The sequence below is a fragment of the Lacerta agilis genome, chromosome 8 (assembly GCF_009819535.1).
Source record: "Lacerta agilis isolate rLacAgi1 chromosome 8, rLacAgi1.pri, whole genome shotgun sequence".
Taxonomy (NCBI): domain Eukaryota; kingdom Metazoa; phylum Chordata; class Lepidosauria; order Squamata; family Lacertidae; genus Lacerta; species Lacerta agilis.
The window spans coordinates 35,272,908-35,300,631 of record NC_046319.1 but is presented as its reverse complement, the minus strand read 5'-3'; the positions used below and the strand labels follow the sequence as shown (position 1 = coordinate 35,300,631).

General features: G+C 44.3%; 3 protein-coding genes across 7 annotated transcripts in view; 1 reads left to right on the top strand and 2 right to left on the bottom strand.

The window, feature by feature from the left end:
• The window catches only part of USP10 (ubiquitin specific peptidase 10), a 35,081-nt gene extending 25,951 nt beyond the window's left edge, over nucleotides 1–9,130 (bottom strand). The window contains exon 1 of one of the 4 annotated variants that reach the window (XM_033156887.1): nucleotides 8,925–9,130. In XM_033156887.1, the coding sequence (XP_033012778.1) occupies nucleotides 8,925–8,945 (21 nt within the window). In that variant the 5' untranslated portion in view covers nucleotides 8,946–9,130. The remainder of the gene's footprint in view (nucleotides 1–8,924) is intronic. The other 3 variants (XM_033156886.1, XM_033156888.1, XM_033156890.1) reach the window with 3 other exon arrangements.
• A 2,199-nt stretch (nucleotides 9,131–11,329) lies between these two features.
• On the top strand, nucleotides 11,330–12,740 carry LOC117050927 (NF-kappa-B-activating protein-like). Its single transcript, XM_033156885.1, has one exon. The coding sequence runs from the start codon at nucleotides 11,430–11,432 to the stop codon at nucleotides 12,438–12,440; it is 1,011 nt and encodes a 336-aa protein (XP_033012776.1). The 5' UTR covers nucleotides 11,330–11,429; the 3' UTR covers nucleotides 12,441–12,740.
• A 2,357-nt stretch (nucleotides 12,741–15,097) lies between these two features.
• KLHL36 (kelch like family member 36) lies at nucleotides 15,098–25,858 on the bottom strand. 2 transcript variants are annotated; one of them, XM_033156880.1, is made up of 5 exons: nucleotides 25,805–25,858; nucleotides 21,629–21,710; nucleotides 19,713–20,786; nucleotides 18,365–18,522; nucleotides 15,098–16,617 (listed from the first exon to the last, which is right to left on the bottom strand). In XM_033156880.1, the coding sequence occupies exons 1-5, from the start codon at nucleotides 25,852–25,854 to the stop codon at nucleotides 16,062–16,064; spliced, it is 1,920 nt and encodes a 639-aa protein (XP_033012771.1). In that variant the 5' UTR covers nucleotides 25,855–25,858; the 3' UTR covers nucleotides 15,098–16,061. The 2 variants fall into 2 exon arrangements, with proteins under 2 accessions (XP_033012771.1, XP_033012772.1); XM_033156881.1 differs by lacking the exon at nucleotides 25,805–25,858 and adding an exon at nucleotides 23,837–23,949.
• Nucleotides 25,859–27,724: the final 1,866 nt, after the last annotated feature.

The window sequence follows — 27,724 nt, the reverse complement described above, 5'->3', positions numbered from 1 at the left end:
CAGAAGGAGGTTGCTCTTTCACCTGTGCTGGAGAGCTCGGACTGGGCAGGGAAGAGGGGGAGCCAGTGAGGGGGTGAAGGCGAGCTGCTCCTTGAAGACAGCTCACAACAGGAGACCTTGCTGCCTGCACACTGCGAAGCCCAATGAGCCTCAGTTCTCTTCCTGCCCACCCAAACCCCAACCCAATAGAGTGACTCCAGCTTCCCTGGTGAATGGGTTGGTCGCTTGCCAGCCACGGGTTTCCCAGAGTCCCACACTGAGTCCTCTGTCTGTCTGTCTGTCTGTCTCCTCTCTGCTTCTCTCTTGTTCTCCGATGCCCGGGATAGAAGCGCCGAAGGAGCCGCAGAGAGAGACAGACAGACATCTATACACACACACTCCCCCACATGCAGGGAAAGTATCCCGAGAGCGCTCTGCCTAACAGTCTGCTTCACAACACACACAAGTGCTGCAGCTGCTGGGTTGCCAGTAACAAAAAAGAGTGAATAATAATAATAATAATAATAATAATAATAATACCCCGCCCATCTGGCTGGGTTTATTTATTTATATTTTTGTATGTGTGCATGCAATCATTATTATCCCATATTAAATTGTCGTGTTGGCACTTTGCGATAAGTAAGTGGGTTTTGGGTTGTAGTTTGGGCACTCGGTCTCCAAAAGGTTCACCACCACTGACCTAGAGCAATGGAATGCTTGCCTTTCAAACTAAAACACCACCTTCAGTGTTAAATGAAGGTGATGAGGCAGAGATATTCAAACTCTGTTCTAGAATCAAGGCAGCGCAATCTGAGGGCTGGTCTGTATATGCAACAGAATATGGTGGTAGAATGGGCTGCACCACTAAAGGCTGCAGATACAGAATCACATTACTGAAATCTTCCTTAACATTAAATTCCCACTAAAGTTCTAGTCTTCCATCTGCAGGATGCTCATAGGGGAATATTCCAAAACTGCATCTCCCCATATACAGTGGTGCCCCGCTAGACGAAAATAATTCGTTCTACGAATTTTTTCGTCTAGCGGTTTTTTCGTCTAGCGAAGCGGCAATGACAGCCGCGCTCCGCTAAACGGAAAAAAGACGAAAATTTTTCGTCTTGCGAAGCAGCCCCATTGACTTTTTCGTCTTGCGGGGCAGCTTCCACTAGACGAATGCCGTTCGTCTAGCGAGTTTTTCGTCTAGCGAGGCATTCGTCTAGCGGGGCACCACTGTACTCTGAAGTGCTCAAGTCCAGCTTGTTATTTCATTCTGCTGCAAGCCCACTACTCCAATGAAGTTAGCAACAGTATTTCAACGTCAAGTGATTTAGTCACTGAAAGCTACTGCAACCAAAGAACTGCCAGAAACAAGAAGATAAAGTCAAGCTGGGGTAGTTTTTGTTGTTGCTGCCAAGCCATTTTCCATAACAAGACTTGATGTGCAATGTCTCAGGCTAGTATGCAGAAGTCAAGGCTTCTGGACAGATGTTATAGGTAAAGGTATACTTGAGGGCATACTATGGCCTTTCAACTTTGGCTGCAATCCTAACACAACTATGTGGGAGTTAAGTTTCGCTGAAACTAGAGGTACATATTTCCAAGTACACATTTACAATCAGAATGCACAAGGCTCGGAAACACATCTACACTGAGTAACAGCGATTTAAATTTTTGTCAACTATAAGACTACATTTTATAAAATGATGGTTGTTTATTTGACTTACCAAAATGTTTACAGCAGGTAGGTTATTTATTAAATATGTATCCTGCCTTTCCACTTTTGCTAACTTGTTTGCTAGGTAGGTATATGTTATCCTAAATCCAAATGTCAGGATTTAACTGCTTTGCTTTCGCATACTGAACTCCAAAATAAATTTCTATGTAGATTTCTGACAGCCACTGCTCTCCTGTCATTTTCTGTTATTTGTATGCTACTGCAAAAATGCTTGAGTAGCTGGAACTGTCTCCCCCACCAAGTTTCTAAACACTCTAAAGGGCGAGGGGCCCCATTTTCAGGAATACTGGTCTAAACCAGTGTTTTTCAACCACTGTTCCGCGGCACACTAGTGTGCCGCAAGATGTTGCCTGGTGTGCCGTGGGAAAAATTGAAAAATTACTTTATATATAGTCAATATAGGCACAGAGTTAATTTTTTTAACATTTTCTAATGGTGGTGTGCCTCGTGATTTTTTTCATGAAACAAGTGTGCCTTTGCCCAAAAAAGGTTGAAAAACACTGGTCTAAACTCCAAGAAAATCAGTGGCCTTCCTAGCAGTGTGTACTTGATGCCCCCTAGCCTTAAAATATAGAAAAATACTATATACAGAACAGCATATTCTAACAAACTTTGAGTGTTTTCATTTAATTCCAGAAATGCTCATGTTAATATTTTGCTTCTTTTTAAAAGTAATTGTACTACTGTAACACCTTAAAAACCCACATATCTGTGCTATGCAATGACTAACATAATCACAGTGGAACAGGAACATTTAATATGCATAACAAGGGAATTAACAGACTTCAGGTTCAGGAATATTTGCCTAATAAGTATGAAGAATGAAAAATCCTGAATATCAGAGAGAAGCTATAGTAAGATAAAGGAGTGAATCCTGCAGATAAATTAGTCAAGACTATTTTTTAAAAAATGTGATCTATTTTATCAAAGTTATTCAAGCAAGTAAAGTTAAGGTGTACACTTAGCAGTTTGAGAATGAGCCTGTTAATGAAATTTTAAGCCGAAGAATCCACATTGAAATCAAAGACTCTAAACTAACAAACCGAAGTTAGCTAAGCCTGTAGATCAAACAATTAAAAGAGCATTTGCCACTTACTTCAGTGGGATCAATCTAACTTAATGCAGTATTTAAAGAGATGTTGCAAGTGAACAGCTGACAGGTTATAGGTGGAAATCAATTTACAGCAACTATCATTTTGTATTTTCAACATGGTTGCAGGACCTGCACCTGGACAACTTAAGAAATGTATAGCAAGAATAATCAATGTTGTGCCATCTAGATGTTGCTAGACTACAATGGCCATCCATCCCTGTATACTAGCTATGCTGGCCAGTGCTGATCAGACACTCTCCAACATCTAGAAAGCACTATGTTGGCTACCCCCACAGTCTATAACATACATAAATATCATCTCTAACGTAAACTTGCTAGGAAATTTTTGGCAAACCACTAGCTCTCAAATTCAATTCCACCCCCATCTGCTATACACTGGTACCTCGGGTTAAGAACTTAATTCATTCTGGAGGTCCATTCTTAACCTGAAACTGTTCTTAACCTGAAGCACTACTTTAGCTAATGGGACCTCCCGCTGCGCCACCAGAGCACAATTTCTGTTCTTATCCTGAAGCAAAGCTCTTAACCTGAAGCGTTATTTCTGGGTTAGCAGAGTCTGTAACCTGAAGCGTATGTAACCTGAGGTACCACTGTACAGGGAATAGTAGTAATACTGGTCTAGTTTACAGAATCGTTGTCAGAAACTGCAGACCTGACTTTTACCACTTGCCTGTCTATTGTGCCACTGCTATCATTGCCAAATGTTGTCCTTAGTTCCAAATACAGGCGACTCACCACTTATGAGAGGGTTGTCTTCTGGGTACCACATGCATAAGTGAAATGTGTCTAAGTGGAGAGCCTGCTGCAATACAGCTTCCTGCCCAACAGCTGTTGACTAGGATAACATGGAAGCAGTGAGATCTCCTGCACACCATTTTGGAACCCTTGGACTCCTTTTCTTTTAATAGCTTTTTTAAACTTTCTTTCTGGACTCACTGGGGTCTTCTTCAGGCTCTGGGGAGGGTCTCCTCATGAGCCACAAAAACTTTCCAGCTCTCTCCCACCATTTCAGGTTTGAATTGAATTATTTATTTGAAAATTTTATTTCCCAGTGCCACATGTATACATGGTCGCGCACGAGTTGATCGTGCATAAGTGGGGGAATGCCTGTATTAGACTGCTGCAGCTATTCATCCATGTACACAAACTAGAAGCGGATTCATTTTACCAAGTACTGAGATAATGCTTTTAAACTTCCAAAAACCAATATAAGTGATCACTATTAGTAATTGGTCAGTCCTTGAAGTAGCAAAGAGCAGCGTGTTCATGAGTCAGTTGGGACACCATTATACCCACATGCAAACATGTCACTAGCTTCTCCTAAATGACCTCTTCTAACCAGGAACAAATCTATAACAAACAAGAAATGTTACAGCACACAATGCCTCACAACCCTGAGAAGCAGATTAGGCTGAGAGATTGTAACTTGTCTAAGGCCATCTACTGAGCTTTGCAGCTGTTCATTTATGTGAACCTTGGCTTCTTCTAATCAAACCTAACATTCTATTTATTAAAAGATTTCTATCCTACCTTTCAGGACAATCACTCTAGCCACTGCACAAGATACAAACTGCAAAGAATCATGTCCATGAAGCTTCTCTGGCATTAAATAAGTCTAATTGCTTATTACTAAAATAATGTACATAATGGCTTCAACTATAACACCTTCAGTTGCAGAAGAAATTAAAGCCTCGTGGAAAGTTCTGAATTTTGAATCCAATGACCACATTTTAAACTAACTATTTAAAATGCTAGAAATGCAAATGCACACTTCCTTTCAGGTGTTCAGAACATCCTGTTTCGCCAAAAAAAAAAACTTTAAATGAGAATACTTTAAGGCATGTTTCTCTCATTCTTTATGTATTTTGAAAGGTTTACGATCATCTCTATAAATTTTCCCACTATCAATCAGTACAGGTAAAATGCTGCACAATCTCCAAATTATGCTGTTATAACACCAACCATAGCTAGCACCAAAACGAAAAGGGCAAATTCATATGCAAGAGAGGCCACACATGCCTGCAGCCACAGACACATCCAAAGCCCTGCCTTTCATGCCAGACAGGGTAGAAGAAAAATGACTCTGTTACACCAGCTTTCAGACTGGTGCAGCAAGGAGGCCAGATCAGGCCATTTTGGTGTTTGCTCTAACTTCTGTCTGTTCATCCCTTGGGCAGGAGCACTTTGGTATTACCGGTACTCACCAGCTGAAGCTCATCCAAATCCCAGCATGGCAGATAGGCAGTTTGGACTGCTCTATAAAGCAACTTCCTACAGGAACATAGTAGGCCACTTTATACCAACGGAAACCATTGAGGTTGTTTCCAATATTAGTTCTACCCAACCAAGCGTAAAATATTTGAAATTAATGGACATGATTAACTTAGGCCCATTAAATTCAATGGGTCCACTCTTGAGTAGAATTAACCTTTGGTTCTACCCATGGTCCAGCTAGCGCATACTGTCAACAGTTACTGACAGCAGCTTTCCAACATTTCAGAGTACAGGTGAAACTCGAAAAATTAGAATATCGTGGAAAAGTCCATTTATGTAAGCAATTGTTTTCATTAGCTACTGGAGTTTAATATATGAGAGAGAATCATGACATGCAAAGTGAGATATGTCAAGCCTTTGTTTGTTATAATTGTGATGATTATGGCGTACAGCTGATGAAAACCCCGAAGCTGAAATTGTTAATTTGGGGTTCTCATCAGCTGCACGCCATAATCATCACAATTATAACAAATAAAGGCTTGACATATCTCGCTTTGCATGTCATGAGTCTATCTCATATATTAGTTTCACCTTTTAAGTTGAATTACTGAAAGAAATGAACCTTTCCACGATATTCTAATTTTTCGAGTTTCACCTGTATTTTCCCTGGAAAGGCCAGGGTTTGATCTTAGGACCTTCTGCACACAAAGCAGATGCTCTACCACTGAACCATGGCATTTCACTGTATAAGTTAAGCTATGCCCAAAAGACTAGCCAGAAAGAATGTATACAGACTATAGGTGTCATTTGTGTTCACCTAGCAGCAACTGCTGCTCCCCCAATTACATCACTGAAAAGGAAACTTAATTGCAAACTGATCATCCAAGTATACAAATCAAAGATATGTTTAGAGATGCCAATTAATAAGATGAACCATACAGGTAATACTAAAGAAACACAGTAATAGCGAGTGGATATAAAACTTACCGGTATACTAAAACTGTATGTATGTATGTATGTGTGTGTGTGTGTATGTGTATATATATATATATATATATATATATATCCCACATCAGACAGGGATACACTACCAAAGACAGCCTTCCCGAACTGATGCCCTCCAAATGTTTTGAAGTCCAACTCCCATCTGCCTCAGCCAATATGGCCATGCTGGTTGGGGATGATGGAAGCTGTAATTCAAAACATATGGAAGGCAGATTTGGAGATCTGGCTGAACTGAATCATTCTGGGCATCAGTAGCCTAACAGTACAATGGGGAACAGCACTTTATTTCAGAAGTCTTTGATGAGAACAAAAAGCTACGGGAAAACCAAGTAGAACAGTAACATACAACCACAAAATGCCTACACTCATTTTTTGCTTGTCATTTACTATATTTCTCAAGGCACTGACCAAAGATCCTCTACAAATTTATTAAAGAGCCAAAGTCAAGAATTAGATCCAAACAGCAAAGTAGTAACAGTTTCAGATTGAAACAACCAGGCATCATACATAGCAGAATTTAGATTATGATGTAGAATATACCACCATGTGTCTCAGTTCTAAGACTCACATCCAATCTCTTTCTTTTCTTAAGTATCAAGTTATATTTTCTAATTAGCTAGACAAAGTTTCATTGCAATTGTACCTCAAGTTCTCGGGATATTTCAATATTAATCCCCCCTCCAATTTTCTCTGTGAAAACAGCACTTAGTATTTGCCACTGCCTTACCCAAAACAAAGGTCTCCTAGAAAATAACTTGGGAATGGGAAGGGATTTGTATTACAGTGGTGCCTTGCAAGACGAAATTAATTCGTTCTGCGAGTGCTGCCGTATAGCGAAAATTTCGTCTTGCGAAGCACCAACGGGGGAATAGCGGTTTGACGGGGGGGAAATCGCGGAAATTTTTCGTCTTGCGCGGCAAGCCCATAGAAAAATTCGTCTTGCAAGACAGCCTTTCGCTAGCGAATGCCTTTCGTCTAGTGAGGTACCACTGTACTCCATCTACGAACCAAGACATCAGATGAATCTCAAATCTTGAAATTTGATACAAAACAAGTTATACTGGCATTTAAGTAACATTTTCTCTCTCTTGAAGAGATAACCTTGTTTCTTTGAAATCCCAGGGGTCAACATGATCCATCATATTAACATGGTATTTTATATATATATATAGGTCAGACTACTGGGTACTCTAGGGTGTGAGTCACCTTCATCCATAGTCAGTGAAATAGCTCCTTTGTGCAAGTCATACAAATTCATTTTACTAAAACAAATGTCCTTGTCCTTCAGTGTCCTAGCATAGTGTGCCCAGATCCTCCACTTTACTTTAGTGAGGCTGATTGTAGACTGTTTTTTTTCAATTACATGACCTTTAGATGCAAGTTCTATGAGCAAAAGAAATATTCCCAGTTACTTGTGTGTCCTATGTATACCCCATGTATTCACCTACTACCAGAGTGCAACAAGCAAGTATAAAACTACTGGCAATTAGTACCTGTCCAATACTTTTAACTCTCATGCATGTCTGGCAGTCTGTAATCATGAGCATGGAATAAAACTTCCAAGTTAAGCATGTGAGAACTAAAGAGTGAATGAATGGATGCAAATCCTTTTGAAACAACGCTCAGCACAGGACAACCATGGGCACTTTTCTCCAATTCCCTCCCCTCCTCTACAAAAAGCAATGCCTACTTTCGGTGTTTCCCTACCTTCTGCATTTGTTGCCTCCATCACTGGCAACATTTCATTTACCTCCAAAGTGAATCTACCCACCAACTTAAAAAGATATAAAGACTGAGGTTACAACACCATGCACACTTATCTAGGACCAAAGTCCTATTATGAATGTGGTATAATTTGCTTCCTAATAATAATAAGCCTGCTCAGGGATCAAGCTGGAATCAGCCCCAGCTAGCATGGCTGGTTATCAGGGAGATGGGAGTTACAGTCCAACATTAGCAGTAAAATTCTATACCTGAACCCAGGGAAACTTACTCCTGAACAACAACAACAAAAGTAAAGGGTGCCTGGCTGAAAAGCTGCAACAATCCTATGCCCTCTATGAGGCTTACTCTTGAGTAAAACCCTATGGCTGAACCTAGGGAGACTTACTCTCTCAAAGCATGCTGTTGGGTTTCCTACCAACGCACTCTTACCCAGGAGCAAAGTCTCATGACTGAATATTGGCCAGGTTCCCTAACCTGCTCAGAGAATCAAGCTGCAAAGCTGCAGCAGCACAACCCCTCCTCCCGCTTTAAACTGCGAGTTAAAACAAAACAAAATGGAAAGTCCTACCAATGGGTTTTATACTCCGAATAAACCCGCTCAAGGAAATTCATCCTTACTAATGTATCGATGAAACCCCCTACCCATGTGTGCTTGAAACTCGGGAGGGGGTATAAAATCCCGCATACACGATATTTTAGGCGTGCTCTTCCATTAAGGTCAATGGAGATTCCCCCCCCCCCCGCGCGCAATTTCTTCTTTCCTGCTCAATTCCAAGTAAAGTGTGCAATGGGATGGCTGCCTTAAAACCCCTCGCCTGGCTGTGCTCCTCCGCGGGCGCGCGGGCGCCCCACCACCACCAGCCCCTCCTTTTCATCATGTACAGAGAGGAGAGAGAGGCGCCCCGTGGCTTAGCGGGAAGAAAGCCCTCCCGCCACAACCCGCTCGCTCGCCATGACACACACACACGGCGCGATGAGCCTGCAGAAATCGGCCGGGTAGGCCCAGCCCTTGCCAGGCACACACGCAGCGTGCTCCTGCCCCGAGGAGGAGGAGGCGAGGCCTGGCCGGGCCACAGAGCGGAGCGGAAACCCCTTCAGGCAGGGAAAGGGCATAAAAGGTGGTAGCCTCCAAGCTCGGCTTGAGGCGTTTACCTGCGCGCCGTGGACGGCCATGGCGCCCCCGTCCCCACTCGGTGGGGGAGGCGGCGGCAGCAGCGAGCTCAGCGTCTCCCTCAACGCCTCACGCTGCTGGCCCCGCCGCCGCCATCTTCTCTCTTCGCGCACACACACCACACAGGAGAGGGCGGGCAGCGCGAGGCGGGGCGGGCAGCTGCGCCTGCGCAAAGGCGCGAGCGCACCTAGTCATCCTGGCTCACGCCGCGCGCTCCGGTGTCTGTTCCTGTCGCGCGCGTGCGCGCGCCTTGACAAAAAAGGGCTCTTGTTGAGGATCTCGCGTTCCTTCCCCGCGCGCGCGTGCGTAATCGGGGATGGCCCGAGATTGACAGGAGGGAGGGAGGCGCAAGCGAACAAGTTTTTGCGCGTGCGCAGCTGCTTCGGCAAGCGACCGCGAGACAACGAGTGGGGGTTGGAAGAAAAAAAAAACAAGGCTGAGAGAAACGGGAGGCTGGTGACACATTACGCATGCGCAGCTCTTCCCTACTATTGCGCTGGGATGAAGGCAAATCAATGCTGCTGAATGTGAAGGAAAAGGCGGGGCGGGGGTGAGGAGGGTTCTGCGCATGCGGCCCTTAAGGCGCAGAAGGGAAAGAATAAAAATGCATTTTGCGCGTGCGTAGTTCGACCGCCGAGCTCGAGAGCGTGCATGTGGGCTTGCTGTATCAAGAGATGAATGAATATTCCGCGCGTGCGCAGCACTACCAAGGGGCGGGATTGGGCGGTTCCGTTTGGTACGCATGAGCAAAGAAATGCTGAAGCGCTTGTGCTGCGCTAGGATTGTTTCAACATAGTGGGCGGAATGTGAATGAATGAGCAGGAAAGCAACACTGACAAGAGTTGTGGATGGTGCTTTTTCTTGTTCTTATCTTGCAATTATATCTTCAATTATAATAATATATATACAGGTACACACAACCGAAACAAGACTAATCCAACAGTTGCAGCAGGCGGCAGATTTATGGATCCCAGTTCTATAAATGTCCAATGCGTTTGGAGGAAATTGGATTGTCATGGGGGCGGTGGTCACATATACTATATTGCAATTCCTCAAAAAAAAATTGCTGTAAAAGCAACCATTGTTCTACTGATTCTGTGCTGCAGGCAGGGTACTGCTATAACCAGTGTGGGTGAGGGAAACCTGGGTTCAAATTATTATTATTATTATTATTATTATTATTATTTGTACCCCGCCCATCTGGCTGGATTTCCCCAGCCACTCTGGGTGGCTTCCAACAAAAATCAAATACATTAAAATATCACACATTAAAAGCTTCCCTAAACAGGGCTGCCTTCAGATGTCCTCTAAATGTCTGGTAGTTTTCTATCTCTTTGACATCTGAAGGGCGGGCGCCACTACCAAGAAGGCCCTCTGCCTGGTTTCCTGTAGCTTTGCTTCTCACAGTGAGGGAACCGCCAGAAGGCCCTCGGCGCTGGATCAAATTCCCACTTGCCATGAAACCACCCACTCTTGAGCCACCCACTCTTTCACAGGGTTATTAAAATGAAAGGCAGAATCATACACAATGCTTCACAGAGGAAGAGTGGGATCAAATCTTAAAAAATAAATCATTATTTAAAACTGTAAACCACCTTGGGTGCCTGACAAAAAGTGAAATGCAATAAACACATTTGCTGCCTATTGTTTCATATTTTATGCTTATTAGTTGTACTTTATATTGTATGTATATGTTGTGTCATTCACTTCTGTGTAATGTTTTGACAGAGTGACAAATATTTTAAAGGAATATACTTTTTAATCTGCCTTTCCCAAGGTCCAGGGAGGCTTCCAAACAATTAAAAGCAAATTATACATTGATTCATCCACTGGATGTAGCGGAGACCCGTTCTGTTGACTCAGATGAGAGGACAGCAGCTTGGTATTAGGCTGCACCAAACTAACACAACTCCCCATTCCAAGGGGCCAGAGGGGTGGAGTTATTACCAGTCAAATCCTGGCATGGGTGGGAATATAAATTAGGGGAGGGAAACCCATTTATTTTAAGTTATATATCTTGTTCCAGGTGAAAAACATTAAATGCTTGTTTGAAAGCGGGTGTGGTACAGGGTGCCTAAATTGACAGGTGATTTTCTTAACCATGTCATGTCATGTGCTCCAGCTATAAAGGATTCGGAAAGAAAACAGGGTCTAGGCCTCTAGAATGGTGCAATTAGCAACAGAGACAGCCTGGCTGGCTTTATTAAAGGGAACTCCCCAAAAACAATTTTAGTGAGAACTGCAATAAAAAACACTAATTTGTGGGAGGGGCCAAGCTGTGTTGCAATGGGTTGCTCGTCCCCGCGGTGGATCACATCTGTGGATTCCTCCCTTTTTTATGGAGGGCTAGGGGGAAGAGAAGGCGAAAAGGGGAGGGGCACCCCTCCCTAGTAAAGGCTCCTTCTCCATTAATAAAGGTGTGCCAACGGCAATCCGGAGGCGCCGCTTCCGCCCCTCGACGCAGCGGAGGCACTTCCGCCGAGGCCATGGCGCCCATGTCCCGCTCGCGGAGCCCACCGAAGACGCCGCCCTCGCGGCTGAAGCGGAGCGGCAGCTCGAGCAGCCCGTCCCCGCCCAGGTCCAGCCGCTGCAAGAGTTCCCGCGCCCGGTCCCGGTCCCTCGATCGCGGCAGCAGCGGCGGGTTTCGTCAGCGCCCCGGGCCCCCTCACCCCTTCGGGCCCCGGCCCGGCGCCGAGCACTACGGCAAGGAGCAGGAAGAGTCGCTGAGGCAGAGGCGACTAAACGAGAGAGAGAGAATAAGTGAGCTTGGAGCACCTGAGGTTTGGGGGTTCTCGCCCAAAGTTCCCGACCGGGACTCTGATGAGCACACCCCTGCAGAAGACGAGGGGGGTGCATCTAAAAAGAGCAGCTCCTCTGGTTCCAGCTCAGAAGAGGAGGAGAGGAAGAAGAAAAAGAGGAAGAAGAGGAAGGCTGCTTCAGGTGAGGAAGGGGGAAAGAAAGCCAAGAAGAGGAAAAAGAAGCACAGGAAAAAGAAGTCTAAGAAAAGAAAGAGGAAGAAAAGCAGGGAGTTGAGCAGCAGCGAAGACTCCGATGGTGACCAACAGCAAGAGGGTGATCTCTGGACTGAGAGATTAAGAAATGCAGATGGGGCAGATCTCATAGGACCAGAAGCTCCCATTACCCATGCCTCTCAAGAGGATCGACCATTGAACTATGGGCATGCTTTACTCCCCGGGGAAGGCGCTGCCATGGCTGAGTATGTAAAAGCCGGGAAACGCATCCCTAGGAGAGGTGAGATTGGCCTAACCAGCGAAGAGATTGCATCATTTGAGAAGTCTGGCTACGTGATGAGCGGCAGCAGGCACCGGAGAATGGAAGCCGTGCGCCTGCGGAAGGAGAACCAGATCTACAGTGCAGATGAAAAGAGGGCCCTGGCATCTTTCAACCAGGAGGAGAGGCGGAAGAGGGAGAACAAGATTCTGGCAAGCTTCCGAGAGATGGTCTACAGGAAAACCCAGGGCAAAGATGACAAATGAACTGGATGCTTCTTCTTGTGTACATTGACAAGCGACACCTGTTAACAGCGATCTGCAAACGGGTGTCCAGTGTCACAGCCCTACTTGCAGGATATACTCTGGGTTGAACTTCAGAAAATGGTCTGTGTGTATCAAATAAGAACATTGACAGGTGTATGTGGACAGCCCGGTTTCACCAATTTGCTGCATGGTGTTGCCAGCAGCAGCAGGACAATGGTCTAAATGAAACAAGGCACGCTCTCTTGCAAACCTTCCCAAAATATTGCTAGGAATCCAATATATTGTGCCAGTTGGTGACTTTGTAAAATCCTGAGCATCAAACCAAGACTTATGTAACTGAAACTTGGCTTTGTTTTAAATCCTTTGCTAAGAGAATGTTGGGTTTGAGCCACAGAGAGAGTGGATCAAAGTGATCTTCCTCTCACCGATACCCCCTGAAAATTCAAACACCTGCCACCCCTACCCTCCTAATTTCAGTTCCAAGGGAAAGCACTAAATATACTTGTAATTTTTGGTAAAAGTTAGGCCAGCTCCAGCTTCTTTTTCACCTTGTAAACATTCCTGTTTTTCTGTTATGCTCACAAAACGAAAACCTTTGGTCTGATCTGGCAGGCCTCTTCTGATGCAGTGCTGACATGCGTGTCATCTTCAAAGGGCAATGAATTTAAAATTTATGACTACATGGTATAACCACCTCTTCTTTGGAAATGGTTTGCTTTCTGAATTCCCAATTCACAAACTTGTAGATTTAAAACATACCGGTACTCAAATGGAAAGCAGGGAAGAAATCAGAGTCAGGCCATGTTTAGTGTTTACACTAGAAAACGGTTTATAAATGTATTCAACTCCAGCTATATTAAACTCATTCTAGTACATGAATTAGTTCTCATATATTTCTCTCTCTCCTACAGATAACTTGGTATGTCTTTTAATGACAGAATTCCTTATTTTTTATTTTTAAAATGAAGCTTTTTCATGGGGTGAACACATCTTTAGAGAATCGGAAGCACTAAGTTATGCTTTGTATTTATTTTCAGTCGCTCCTTCCAAGTAGCCCTTCCAGGAATAAATCCCTTAACTCAGGATTGGAAACCTGGCAACCTCCAGATGTTCAGACAACAACTCCCTTCCTGACCGCTGGCCACACTGATGGGATCCCACAGCATATGGAGCAAGGGGGGGAGGGGCAACTGGATCTGCCCAACAGGCCTGATAGTTATCTGCTACACCCACCCTGCAGGCCAGATTTAACAGGTGGGCAGGGCTGCACACCTATAAATCATCATGTCAGGCAATACTTTTTTGCCCCCATGGTTGAAAGCAAACCGTGCAGGCAAATGCATAGTCTGCAAGTGCCTTTTAAAGCACTCCATCAGACCTGATGGATCACCGGGTCTCATGGAGCACTTTGCACAGGGGTTTGCAGGTATCCTCAATCAGGTGCCTGTAAACCTTTCAGCTGAGCCATGTTGGTGTTGTTTGACTGCATTGGCCTTCCGAGCCCATTGCAGATGCCTCATAGCTCTAATTATGTCTGCAGGTCAGAGATAACTTACCCCTGATCTAAATGGTCTTGGTTCTTCATCCTTTCCTTAACAAGTAAATACTTCAGCCATTCAATTTATTGTTCAGCAGCCATGGAAAAACCCTACCCATCTTGATTCCCAACCCTGGGTGAAGTAGTCATGTTGATCTATATAGGTACGGGAATCAGCTCTATTAGCACATCACCCAAATTTGGCAGTGATTAAAACCATATCCTGTGCATGTCATGGACAGGTCTTTGAATCATGCCCCATGACCATCAGACATTACTGGTGATGAAAAGATATCCCACAACTCTGGGGGCTGGTTGAGTTTGGCTGTAGAGTTACGCAGTTCTGTGGTTGCAAAGTCCTTAAAGGAGTGGGGAAATGACACCTGACAATGAAGGAAAAACAAGCTTGGCTTCAGATTTGTGTCTTGCTAAAACTCCCACAGAAGCTCCCTCTGACTGGTTCCCCAAGGCTCCATCACTCCAATTACAGTTGTTCCCATGCCTCTCACTTCCATCAGCAGCTGGAATGCCAATCTTGGTTCCCATGTTGTATTAAAAAAAATATTAGGCAGCTGTAACTGAGTTATGTGCATAAACCATCAGGGATGGGGAGATCTCCGGGGCTGAGAATGTGACTAGCCCTATTACCAAATTGAGTGATACAGATTTACATATGGCAGAGGCTATTGCAAAAGGAGGCAAAATCTGGCAATACTTTGGGGTGTGTACATCCAAATCCCAATAGACTGCGATCTACTCACAGTATTAAAAAAAAAACAACTGGCAGTGATCTACCCATTGTCGTAAAAAGTCTGGCAGTGATCTACCCAAAGTTGTGGAGCTTTTTTTAGTAAGCCAAAGTTGTTGGTTTTTTGCTTTTTTGTAAGGAGATCGCTGAGGGGCCAGAGATCAACTAGGATCTACCAGGAACACCCTGCGATCTACCAGTAGATCATGATCTACCTGTTGGACATGCCTGTTTTAGAAGAATGGTAGCCACCTGACAATGCAAAGGTTTGTCATTGTTTTTTCCAAGGCAAGATTTCACAACCAAGTTATCCACATCGCCTGGGAAAGCCCCAGTGTGACACACTCCCAAACAGAAATGACAGGACTATAATTATGCATCAGAAGCTTTAAGAGTAATTAACACACCAGGTGACAAGTTACAGGCTAGGTATTAGCAAAAACGTGTCTCATTTAAAAAATGATACAAAAGGTTTCAAAAACTTTTAGAAAACTTTCATTGTCTGGAGTGGGAATCTTCCCCACCATGTCACTGAGACTCCATCCAAATGGCAGCATTTAAGTTCTTATAAAATGATACAGTAGTACATTTGTATAAAATAAACATACTGGCCAATGGACACAGATGGACCGTTCAAGCCAAACACAAGTAACAAGGGCCTCAATACAGCAGCAGACAAAAGCAATGTTTCCTTGTTTCAGGTAACCAACCCAGTTGCTGGAATATACCAATTAGTTACTCCAGAACAATGTCCCATTCAAGCTTGGGAGACTTTAACAAATGCAGCTTTTAATACTCAGCGCACCTGAATTTTTAAACACAAGTAACCCTCACTTCGCTCTCACTTCAGATGCTTTCCACACGCTTCTGTCTGAATAGGGAGCACACCTATTGCCCACAATTAAAGGTATTACCTCCCAACGTGTAGCTACGTTGGATAAGTGAGAATTGAAGGACAACTCTTTGAATTTCCGTTCCAGTTTTTTTTAGGACAACCTGCTTTTCTCTCAACTCCTGTCTCCTCCTTTTGATTTCAAAACAGATGTTCCCAACCACCATTTTTTACATGCATTTTACCATTTCTTCCAATGGATTTTGTTCTATGATGACATGACAGTCCCAAGAACAATATGGCATAACATTCAACTGCCTTTCCTGGAACCATGAAGATATTTCATCATCAGAAATTACCCAGTCCAACTGACAAGGGGGTGGGGGTGGGGACCCTTTGTTGTAGTTTTATGGAAGTTTCCAAAGCCATTTACAATGTTATATAAAAAATGATTAGAGGTTTGGTACACATTCTTTCTTCATGGCTGAACTGTCCAAAAGTTTGTCATCTCCCTTGATTCTGATGCCGTTTCATTTTTGGCCTTTTCTTTTTATCTTCTGATCTTGGTTTTAATGCGCACACACAAGCAGAAACCCCAGCAATCGCTTTTGGAAGATCAGTTCCTTTTTGCCACTTGTTCTTCTCTTTGTTGTACACCTGGACGGTTCTGGAGAAGATAGTGTCCTCCCAACTATAGCCACCAAGGATGTAGATCTTGCCTTCCCACATGGCCACTCCAGATTCACTGTTGGCTTGCAGCAAGGGTGCCACTCTGGTCCACTGATTGCACTGTGGGCTGTAAGACTCCACAGCCAAAATGTCAAAGCGGGTCATTGTTTCAAGGTAATCGTCACTGCCGCCAATGGAGTAAATGTCATCCTCCAAGGTGCACATGCTGTGCCAGCCGCGGGCAGTGATCATCGGTCTCTTCTCTTCCCACACATCGGTGCGATAATCGTAGCAGAGCAGATTTTTGCGATAGGGACCAATTTGGTAATCGTGGCCTCCTGATATATAAACCAAATCATTGTGGGCTGCGCCAGCATGGCCATAAGTAAACCTAGGACAGAAAGAAAGGGGGAGAGGGAAAGATATAATCAGTTGTGGGGTTCCCTTCAGGGTCCCTTTCAAACAAGATGAATACTTTAGAAATCCCACTAAACTTTACTGTTATCGTAATAGTAATAGTAATAGTGGTTGTAGAGGTAATAATAATAGGCTACAGGATACAACACAAATAATAATAATAATAATAATAATAATAATAATAATAATAATAATAATAATAATAATAATATTTATTATTTGTACCCCGCCCATCTGGCTGGATTTCCCCAGCCACTCTGGGCGGCTTCCAACAGAAATCAAATACAAAAATATCAAACATTAAAAACTTCCCTAAAAAGGGCTGCCTTCAGGTTTTTTCTGAATGTCAGGTAGTTGTTTATTTCCCTGACCTGTGATGGGAGGGCGTTCCACAGGGCGGGCGCCACTACCGAGAAGGCCCTCTGCCTGGTTCCCTGTAGTTTTGCTTCTCGCAGTGAGGGAACCGACAGAAGGCCCTCTGCGCTGGATCTCAGTGTCCGGGCTGAATGATGGGGGTGGAGACGCTCCTTCAGGTATACAGGACCGAGGCCGTTTAGGGCTTTAAAGGTCAGCACCAACACTTTGAATTGTGCTCGGAAACGTACTGGGAGCCAATGCAGATCTCTCAGGACCGGTGTTATGTGGTCCCGGCGGCCACTCCCAGTCACCAGTCTAGCTGCCGCATTTTGGATTAATTGCAGTTTCCGGGTCACCTTCAAAGGTAGCCCCACATAGAGCGCATTGCAGTAGTCCAAGCGGGAGATAACCAGAGCGAGCACCACCTCGGTGTTCTGGTCCTGAATAGGGGCCCACACAATGGAGAAAGGTAGGACATTTGCTTTCAGCACCAAGGAGAGCTCCTAGTGACCCACTTGCTCCTATGAAGGCTGGAGGCGGTGAAGTCTTTTCAACCTCTGCCTCCCACGCACCTCTCCTAGACTTCTGGCTCTCAGCACCAAGTAGAGCTCCTAGTGAGCAACTTGCCTTTTAGGGGGCTGGAAGTGATCTGAGGCTTTGTGAGCCTCTGCCTACTGTCCACAGCTCCTATGCAATGCCCCCTTTGTTTGAGGAAATACAGATGAAAAGCTCTGCTTCTCCTGTGTGCCATGGCCTCCCACATGGACCCGATTCAGTGTCCCAGTCTCTGCTAGACTTCACTGCCATGACTCCTGGTTCTGCAAGCCAATAAATCAAATTCTGCTTTGCCCCTGGACAGTCTGAGGATCCTTACAGCTTTTCCTTTGAATTGCCACCACAAAGAGTAAGAGGCAACAAGCAAACCACTTAATTTTGCAACTTTTCCCAGAAAACTCACATTGCTGTTTTTGCAAAATAAAACGGCCTTCCCCAACCTGGTACCTTGTTGGACTCCCAACTTCCATCAGCCCCAACCTACATGACCAGCGGCCAGGGAGGATGGCAGTTATGCTCCAAGAACATACGGAGGGTGCTGGACTGGGTGAAAGCCAAAATAAAACAAAGGTGGGGGGATAATCTTCAGCCTGAGACCCCATTCCCTTCCAGGGCTCACCTGTCACTAGTGCCCATAGCAAGAGGAGAAACACACATACACTATACATATACTTGACAACTGCAAAGCAGGGTCATGGCTTGGGGAGGATTGATACAGAGGCTTGGAGGGCCAGATCTGGCCCCCAGACCTGAGGTTCACATATACACCCCCGTGTGAATGATTGCCTCCAGATCCTGATCTAGGTTACCTTGGCAAGCCTGCTACATAGGTCCATGCATCTTTTTCCGGGCTGTAGATCTCAACAGATGAAAGTGCTCCATTTTCATTCCTTCCACCGACAGCCACTAGCATGCCCTTGATGGCAGCCAGATAGAAGTCCACACGACGCTGCCTCATGGAAGCAAGCTGTGGAAGAAAAGGAAGCCCCACAACATACCTGAATAGTCTCATATATATATATATACACACACACACACACACATACATACGTGTGTGTGTATCATTTTTTATTTATGATTTTCAGTTATATTCATTTCAATAGTTTTACAGTCATTTTAACATTTCAATACTTGATTTCCTTCCTCCTCTTTCTGCAGTTCCTTAAATTTATTTTTATCATTTCCTGCATATTCTAAATTAACTTACAGCCAAACATATTTTTGATGGCCAGACAATAGTCTAGAAAACAGATTGGCTCACAACAATGCATGATAAAGGAGTTGGTCGTGTCTAGATTAGACTATTTTAACCATATCAGAAGAAAGATATCTTCAGAAGCCTGATTAATTCAGTAATAGATGTATCCATTTACAGAGAAGCACCCAAACCCCTCCTCGCTCGAACATCTCTCTTGATGAGAACAGGAAATCAAGGAGTTAGTAAAATAGAAGTGACTTGCTACAGGGGAGAGACTGTTGGAACCCCAAGGAGGAAGAATTTGACACTTGCTATTTATTTATTTTTTTAAAAAAAGCTTTGATGAATTTATTCAAAATTTTGTACTGAGAAACTCTAGAAAGAAGCTATTTTAATTTAATATACAATGTAAGTTTTGCTTCATTTTGAAATAGTTTTTTATTTTGTGGTTAAGTATTTTTGAATTAACTAGGAGGGGCAACACAATCTTTTCACTACTCAGGGCCTCCCAAGCTCTTCAAGTTACGTACTTCCTATAATAAACTGCTTTGTTATTTTCTTATTCTACAAACATCTCTGTGCATGTGCTTGCAACAGGTAAAGTCTACCTCTAGCCAGACTCACAAGCCATACAACGCACTCTCTGCCTATCAAAATTCCGACACCACCCCTTGCCCCAATTTCTGACCTTTCTTAGAGAACAGTGCCTCATTTTCTCAGTCTTCTATGCACCACCATGAATGCTAAGAAACTGCTCCCCCCGCCTCCATTGAATCTAGAGGGGCATGATATTATATTGCAATATGGAAACCAGATTCCGCAGTTCACAGCATAAGCATTGCTACATAGATGGCTGCACTCCTTGGTTTTCGTGTTTTAAGGACAGAAGTCTTTACCTTCTGCTAAAAGCATAAAATTTTACAAGAACATATATGTGCCCATTGCAGCTGAAGCCTCACCTTTATCCAGTGGTTACACCGAGGGTCATACCTATATAGAAGATTGGAGGCAGCATCCCCACCATTGTCACGTGAAAAGCTTCCTCCGGCAATAAAGATGAAACCTCCGAGCACTGCAACGCAGTGATGGCTCCGCGGGGCAGGGAGCGGTGTTTCCCTCACCCACTGCCCCGTTTTGGTGTCCAGAAAGCAGGTGTCGTCACTCAGCTCCAAGCAATTTTCTGACACCTCCCCGCCAACGAAGAGGAGCTTTTCTTCACTCGCGCGGAGAGCGGTCCGCTTGTTCTGAAGGACCGGCTGAGCTGCGACATTGTTGTGGTAGTGGACCGCCTCTTCGACGAAGGTCTCACAGTTGGTTTCTTTCGAGAGGAGGGAGCAGACGGCCGGCTTGACACGGTGCAGCAGGTCGCTCTTTGGTATCAAGGGGAAATGGATGTTTTCCAAGACGGAGTAGGCCTCCCTCTCCCTCTCTGGGTACTGTGTCAGCCACTGCAATGCAGCCTGCAGCAAGTCATGCTCACATTCCTGCTGGACAGCATCACTGCCCAGGTACTGGCACAGCTTCCGGATGGAAATGTTCTGCAGGAAGTGTGGCGTGAAAGACAGCGTGCCAAAGTTCCTCAAGATGAAGGAATCGATGTACAAGTCCAGGCGCCTGAGGTTGTAGAGAGAGGCCAGCTCCTGCAGGTACAAGTAGTTCTCCTCGTTGACCTCGTTCTCCAGGTACTCGCAACAGAAGTCAACCACCTTCCAGATCTGCAGCAGGTGGGCAGTTTCCAAAATGTAATCGATGTTGCCACCATCGAGGGAGAGCTCGCTCCCATACAGGAAGTCCACGATGGCTTTGAGGCCAACATAGGATGCTCCAAAGAGCTCCACCTCTTTCTGGTAGGCTTCCCGCATCCCAATGGTGAACATTGAGTTGAAATAGTCACTGCAGACCGCTAAAATATTCCGATGGGCGGGGACCCTCTGCTCGTCCGCAACCAGAACGATGTCACAGAAAAGGCCCCGTTGCCTCTGTTCATTCAAGCTCTGAAGAACTAGGCTGGAGTGGTCAGCCCATTTGTATACCTGAAAGGAAGAGAATGGGTGTCAAATTGCTATTCACCTGAGGCAGAGGGCCATGTTCCCTCAGAGGTAATCTTTTGGGAGCAACATGGCAGCACAGGGAGTGGTTTCAGAGCCACCTCACACACTCTCTGTTTATCTCTTAAGAAGACCACCACCCTTCCTTCTCTTTCTTATGGGAGAATTGAGAGGAATGGAGGAGAGAAAACAAATACAGTATGGAGTAGTGGTTATCTTAGGAGAGAGAAAATGCTGGGTAGTGATGATCTTAACTCCCCGCCATCTTCTTGGTATATGCCTGGAATTAGACAGAAGGTCACACAAAGCCCTGCAGTCACAGGTTGGCCGTTTGCCCCTCTCCTGGGCAGTTCAGGAGAGCTACATCTCAGATTGGATGTTATGCACGCAGAAAGTCCCTGGTTCAATCCCTGGCATCTCTAAGTAGGGCTGGGAGAGGACCCTGTCTGAAACCCTTGAGAGCTGCTGTCAGCCAATAATAACTGCAGTAAGCTAGATGGATGAATGGTCTGACTCAGTACACGGCAGCTTCCTAAGAGACATTGGTCTCCTCATCAGACAACAGCACTGTGACCTAGGGTTAGACATTTTTGGAACAAAGCAACTTCTAAAAGCAACCATCCCTGTTTCTTTTTCCTGGGCAAGAGACCTGTGAATAAATCAGCACATGTGGAATACAGGAGATGTTATTTTCATACATTATTTACATTCCACATGTAAAATTGGGTACTCTGGGGTATTAAACAGAGACATGCAAGTCTCCCATATCCGTGGGACAAGTTCAAGTCTGCCAATGTATCAAGCAATACGTGCAAAAAGTCACAGACCTTTGCGGATTCACTTATCTTGTGTGGGCGTGAAATCCTTGCTTGTCTTGTTCCTTCCATCATTGTGCAGCTTCTTGCAATCCTACGAGTGTGGAAAACAAAAAAACAAATTAACAACATTTGAAAGAGAAAGCAAAATGAACTCTAAACATGGGGGACTAGAATATAGTCAACTTTTAAACTCATTTTAACTTTAGCCAATTGCTTAGAACAGGAGTGGGAAACCCTTTTGGGGGCCAGGGGCCACATTCCCCTTCTTCACTGCTGTCAGAGACAGCATTCCAATAGTGGGTGGGACCCAACTCAAAAGTGGGTGGGGCCCCACCCAGCAGCAAACCCCACTGAGTTCAATGGGACCTAGTATAGGACTGAAACCTCCATTGAATAAAGAAACACTTTTAATCAGATAAAAATATACACCCAATGCTGTTTTTAAAAACAGATATTGTTTAAAACTGCAGGCGGCAAATGCCACCTTAAAAAGGTATCCTCTTCAGTGCGATAAAGAAGTGAAAATGAAATTGTTTTTAAGGATATGGAAAGTTTTGCAAGCTTGGGACAACAGCTTAATCAATTTATAGTGCAATGCTACGGTCCTTTGCTATGCAGTTGGTAGTGTCCTACAATAGGATTGTACCAAACGTCTCATAGGTTTCATTGATAGGTTAGCCATACTCAGGAGGCTCCCCATCACAAAGTTAGAAAGAATCATAAAGGTAAACTAGCCCACCACCTTCCAAGGCAGCCATTATTTGGCAGGCAATTCTCTCCCCACCCCCCTGCAGAATATTTCAACTGCCAGAGAGGAGGGTGCATTCAGCCCAAGGTAAGACATCATTCCTTGAAATCTTGGCACAGCCTTTCCACTAGCACAGATACAATTTTTATGAGAGTAATACAATTTTAAGGAGAATAAATTTAGCAGGGACCAGAGATCTACACACACGCATGTGCACGCGCGCGCACACACACACACAAAATTAGCTATAGATTAAGACTGCAATCCAATGCTGTTTATAGGAATAAACAGCATTGAACACAGTGGGTCTTGTTTTTGCATAAGTCATGTAATAAGAGTGCTGTCTAGGACAGAGCTTAACCAAAATATCAGTTTGGGAGAAGAGGGCAATGACTAAACTGGAACATATGAAGCACAATTTTAAAAATAATAATAAGAATAGTTTTTTCCACTTAAAAAGTAAACCAGTTTATACTATTTTTTTAAAAAAAGAATTGCACTGAAGTCTAATCTCAAGAGGACTGTGCAGTCCAATCTGATGCCCAGCATCCAACTGCCCCTCAGCTAAATTTGACTTGTAGCAGTCTCTCTCTCATTCTAACCTATATCACAGGGTTGTTGTGAGGTTAAAGAAGAAAAGGGGAATAATGGGTCATGTATCCTGACTTTAGCTCCATATGAGTTTGTTTGTTTGTTTGTTTGTTTGTGTGTTGCAATCCTGTATCCAATTCTGTAGCCATTTAACACAGAGTAAATTGAACTTAATACTTACTTCTGAGTACACATATATAGGACTGCACTATTTTATGCCCTTAGAGGCATAAAAAGGAGATTTGAAACCAAAACATGTAAAAGAAAATGTTCTTAACAAATATTTCAGCATTCTAGGCAGTTAAGGATGGCATTTGCACTTAACTAATGTGTTAGTTTGCTTTTAGGTTGTGAAATTAACAGTGCAGTCCCAGACCTGTTTACTTGGGTTCTCCTGGCTTGTCCTAAATCTGAGCCTGTTCTGCAAAACCAAAGGAAAATAGGGAAAGGAAGTTGGTGAAAGAGGCAGAAAGGGGAATTGAAATTCAGCAACTCCAATGCATAAAGAGGGGGGGGGGGGAATTAACCCAGTAAGCATGTGGGTGGGGAAAACAAAACATCAATCTTAAATGTGCCCAGGAAGAGATTGTAACACGCATATCCTGCCCAGAAAACAGCCAATGGGAATCGGCCTTCACACACACATAATACACACACGCACACTTTCCACCACGCTTCCAAAGCTCTGTCGTCACCCCAAATCTGCCCAACCACGATGAGAGTCAATTAACATCACGGGGTAGGGGGAGGCAGCTGATGGTGAGGCGGGTTTGCAGCTGGGCTCAGGGGCTCGAGGCAGCGGGAGTTTCCCATCATGCTTCGCCCCGAGCATCTCCCCAAGGAGGCGCCGAGGGCCCTGCTGCTGCTGCTGTTCTTACCGCAGGGCTCAGGAGCGCTGCTGCTCTCGCAGCCGCAGAAAAGGCTACATTGCTCGCCTCTTCCTCTCGCAGCCATGTCTCCCCTTTTCTCTCTCTCTTTTAAATCATCCAGGAACTGTTGCCCAGATTGAAAGGGGAGCGCGCCAATGAGAGAGAGGGGAGGAAAGGAGGAGGAGGAGGTTGGCACATAGGGTGGGGCTAACTCGGGTTTGCGCCTCTCCGCCAAGTCGGGAGCGAGCAAAGCGCGGAGGGAATCTGATCTCGCTGCTGCTGCAGCAAAGAGGTCAGGTCTCCCTCGGGCATTGAAATTCCGCTCAGGCTGCAGCAGCGAGCGGAAGGCGCCTCTCTCCTTTGCCTTGGAGGAGGGTAGAGGCAAAAGAGCGTCTGTTTGCAGCCAAGGAAGAGCTTTTCACTGTTTCTTAACAACAACAACAACAACAACAACAACAACAACAACAACAACAACAACAACAACAACAACAACAACAACGCAGTCCTGTGGCATGTTCTTCCAAGAGAGATTGGCAGGCGCCTTCTGTTTCCACCTTCAAATGCTTGCTGAAAACTTTCCCATGCCACCAGGATTATTATTATACTGTATTAGAATCATAGAATTATAGAGTTGGAAGGGACCACAAGGGTCATCTAGTCCAACCTCCTTTTGGGGCAGGAATCTTTTTGCCCAACAGGCTCAAACTCACGACCCTGAGATTAGGAGTCTCATGCTCTGCCAACTGAGCTATCCTCAGTATATTATTATTATTATTATTATTATTATTATTATTATTACTGATTTATTAAATAAAACCATACCCCAATGTGATTTATGAAAAACAGTAAAAACAAACCCAAGAACAATAAATACATTTAAAACAAGACTAAAACCGGAACAGGTAGACACTTGTGGTAAAGACCCAGTTATCCAGCTGGGAAAGCCTGTTAGACCAAAAAGGTCTTCATTTGTTTCTAGAAAGTGCAGATAGTGGGGGGCCTCTCAAAACAGCTTTAATACAACTAGAAAACTTAAGCCTTAGGAATGTCGTGTGAATTTGAGACAGCCATTGCACATGTGCAGATAACTCCTTCATGAATAGGAGTTCCAGGGGCAGGAAAACCAGGGCAGGGAAAAGATCATGCGCATCAGGCGAAGACCTGCCCACCTCCTTTGTGGTGTACAACACCACGAACATGGCTTTAAATGTAGAAGAGCAAAAATGACCTCCCTGCAATGTGAGCCATAAATGTGAATGCACCATACAGGTAAATGCAAATGTCTGACAGTAATGCTAAGCACAGGTTGCAGGAGCTAAATCCCAGTGTGAACTTAACAGCACCAAACTACTGATATAATGTGCTCAGGATTTTGCTACTGTGTGGCTGCAATCCCAAGCACACCCAGGGTATGGTCCCGAGCTTAAGGCACAAGAAGCCACCACATAGCTGAAGCTAAGCAGGTGTGAATCTGGTTTGGGAAAACTGCCTGGGATCCAAATGTGTGCCAGTAAATAAATGAATAAAAATAAATAGGGAGACAGCTCCCTTGAACTTAATTGGTCCGCTGCTAAGCAAACATGTGGTTTCAGCAGAGCCTTTTGAGAGGCTCCATAAGATGGACACATAATAATAATAATAATAATAATAATAATAATAATAATAATAATAATAATATTTTTATTCTACCCCGCCCATCTGGCTGGGTTTCCCCAGCCACTCTGGGCAGCTTCCAACAACAAATTAAAAATACATTAAAACGTTTATCCATTCCCTATCATCTCTGGGGCTTATATGCCCCCCAGTCTCCAAGTTCTCTCAACCCAGGGGTATCAAAACTTCTGCAGAACAACAAGGCAGCAGTAATTTCAATGAGCTAGATAGGAGGGGAAGCCTGATTCCTAATCTCTGCTGCAACCTAGATGCCAACCGTCATGCTTATATTATTATACACCTGGGTTTCTGTTCCCCTAATGCCTCTCTGCCTGCTCTTTGTACTGCTTTGGGATCATAGAGACTAGAAACATTCTAGACCAGCAGGGGGAGGTAGCTGCATCTGAAACAAAGCAGGAGAATGCTACTTCAAATAATATCTTTAACTCAGCCTAAGTTGGTCTAAGAAGGTAAGAACAAGGAGAGCCTGCTGGGTCAGGTCAATGGCCCATCTAGTCCAGCATCCTGTTTTCATGGTGCCCAGCCAGAGGCCTGTGAGAAGCCTGCAAGCAGGACACAGGTGCAATAAAGTTGTTTTAATTTAACACAATAACAAATAAAGAAATTCCTTCCAGTAGCACCTTAGAGACCAACTAAGTTTGTTCTTGGTATGTGCTTTTGTGTGCATGCACACTTCTTCAGGTATCTGAAGAAGTGTGCATGCACACGAAAGCTCATACCAAGAACAAACTTAGTTGGTCTCTAAGGTGCTACTGGAAGGAATTTCTTTACTTTTTATTTTTTATTTTACTATGGCAGACCAACACGGCTACCTACCTGTAATTTAACACAGTGTATAATGCAGGCACATCACAGGCTCAAACTGGTATATAAATCTCACCTCCATTCCGAGTTTACTAGGAGCTGCAATGATTTTCTCCTGTCGCAATACAGTATAGTTATGAGATTGGACGTCTCATATTCGTATTCATCTGAATGTCATATTTTTGTTCCCCCTCAGGACTGTAATTTTATATCTATAAAGTGGGATTTTGTAGAATTGCACTTCCAGCTGACCTGTTTATTCATCCCCATTTGTTGGTAGGGAGGTTAGATGATGTTTGTGAGAACATGTGTGGAGGTTAGCTGATGTTGCATGTCACCCCAAATTTTCCAGTGCGTTTCCCCCATCACTTTCCGTATCACGAAAAGTCCAGCCTTATGGGGGTTGCAGGTTTGTAGGCAAGACCTCTCTGCAGACTATAACTGCATGACCAGAGACTGCTGATATGTGATTGAATCCCACCCTAAAATGTGACAGTCTGCAAGTGTGTTAAGAAGAGGCAGCTGAAGGGGTCAGACTTTGGCTGCATATACACATTAGCAGCTTCAAGCTTCTTTTCTTCAATTCAAAGCTGGCTTGGAGGTAGGAAACACATCCACATGAAGCATTTCATTAAACAATTTTAAAACAGGATACAGGATAGATGTGGGTTGTGGTTAATGTCATGTGTACATCGCTCCCCAAATCGGCAGTGGGAGCACATTGGATGCAGAGCAAACATGAGCCTTTGTTAAGTTAAAGGCACTAGCTGGGACTGATAAGTATCTCTTTGCAGGACTAAACAATACAGCAATTACTAACTGGAGATGCTAACAGAAGGCATGCCTCCTCTGCCCCTCCCCTGACTGGGGGTGATGCCATTGTAAGAAAACAACAGACCAGGAGCTGGTTTTGTCTTGAACCTCAGCTGGCCTGAATCCAAAGCTATGGCTTTGAAGGATCCCCTAGAAATAGTAAGAATGTCGTGGCCCACAGGCGCAATTTTGCACCAGGTTCTGGTAGACTTAGTATAAAAACAAATATGACATTTCAGGGGATAAGGTCCGATGTCAAGAGGTTGGGGGAGGGCATCAAGAGCAAAAAAGTTTAATAACAGGCCAAGGTCTCTCACACACATACAGTACACAGCAATCAAGTTCACAGCAAGGAAGTGGTCAATAAGCTGGAGTAAGGAAATTGTTCTAGCAACTTTCTTCTTCGCTCCTATGAAAAAAGGCTTGTTGATCAGAGGGGGACTTCCTTTGGGGGAAAACATGCATAGGGTTAGGCCAGCCTTTCCAGAACAAAGACCCACAGCTTCAGATAACTTCTGCAGCTGCTGCGTGAGAATTATATTATAATAAATTCAACTCCTGATAAAGGGCACTGTTTATTGGCCTATTCACTTTCCCTGTGAACTA

Coding starts and splice junctions, on each gene's coding strand:
- LOC117050927 (XM_033156885.1), top strand. CDS start 11,430: ATGGCGCCCATGTCCCGCTCGCGGAGCCCACCGAAGACGCCGCCCTCG.
- KLHL36 (XM_033156880.1), bottom strand. CDS start 25,854: ATGTTTCTAGTCTCTATGATCCCAAAGCAGTACAAAGAGCAGGCAGAG. Junction 21,711..25,804: donor TACAAAGAGCAGGCAGAGAG/GCATTAGGGGAA, acceptor CCACACTCGTAG/GATTGCAAGAAGCTGCACAA. Junction 20,787..21,628: donor AGATAAGTGAATCCGCAAAG/GTCTGTGACTTT, acceptor TCTTCCTTTCAG/GTATACAAATGGGCTGACCA.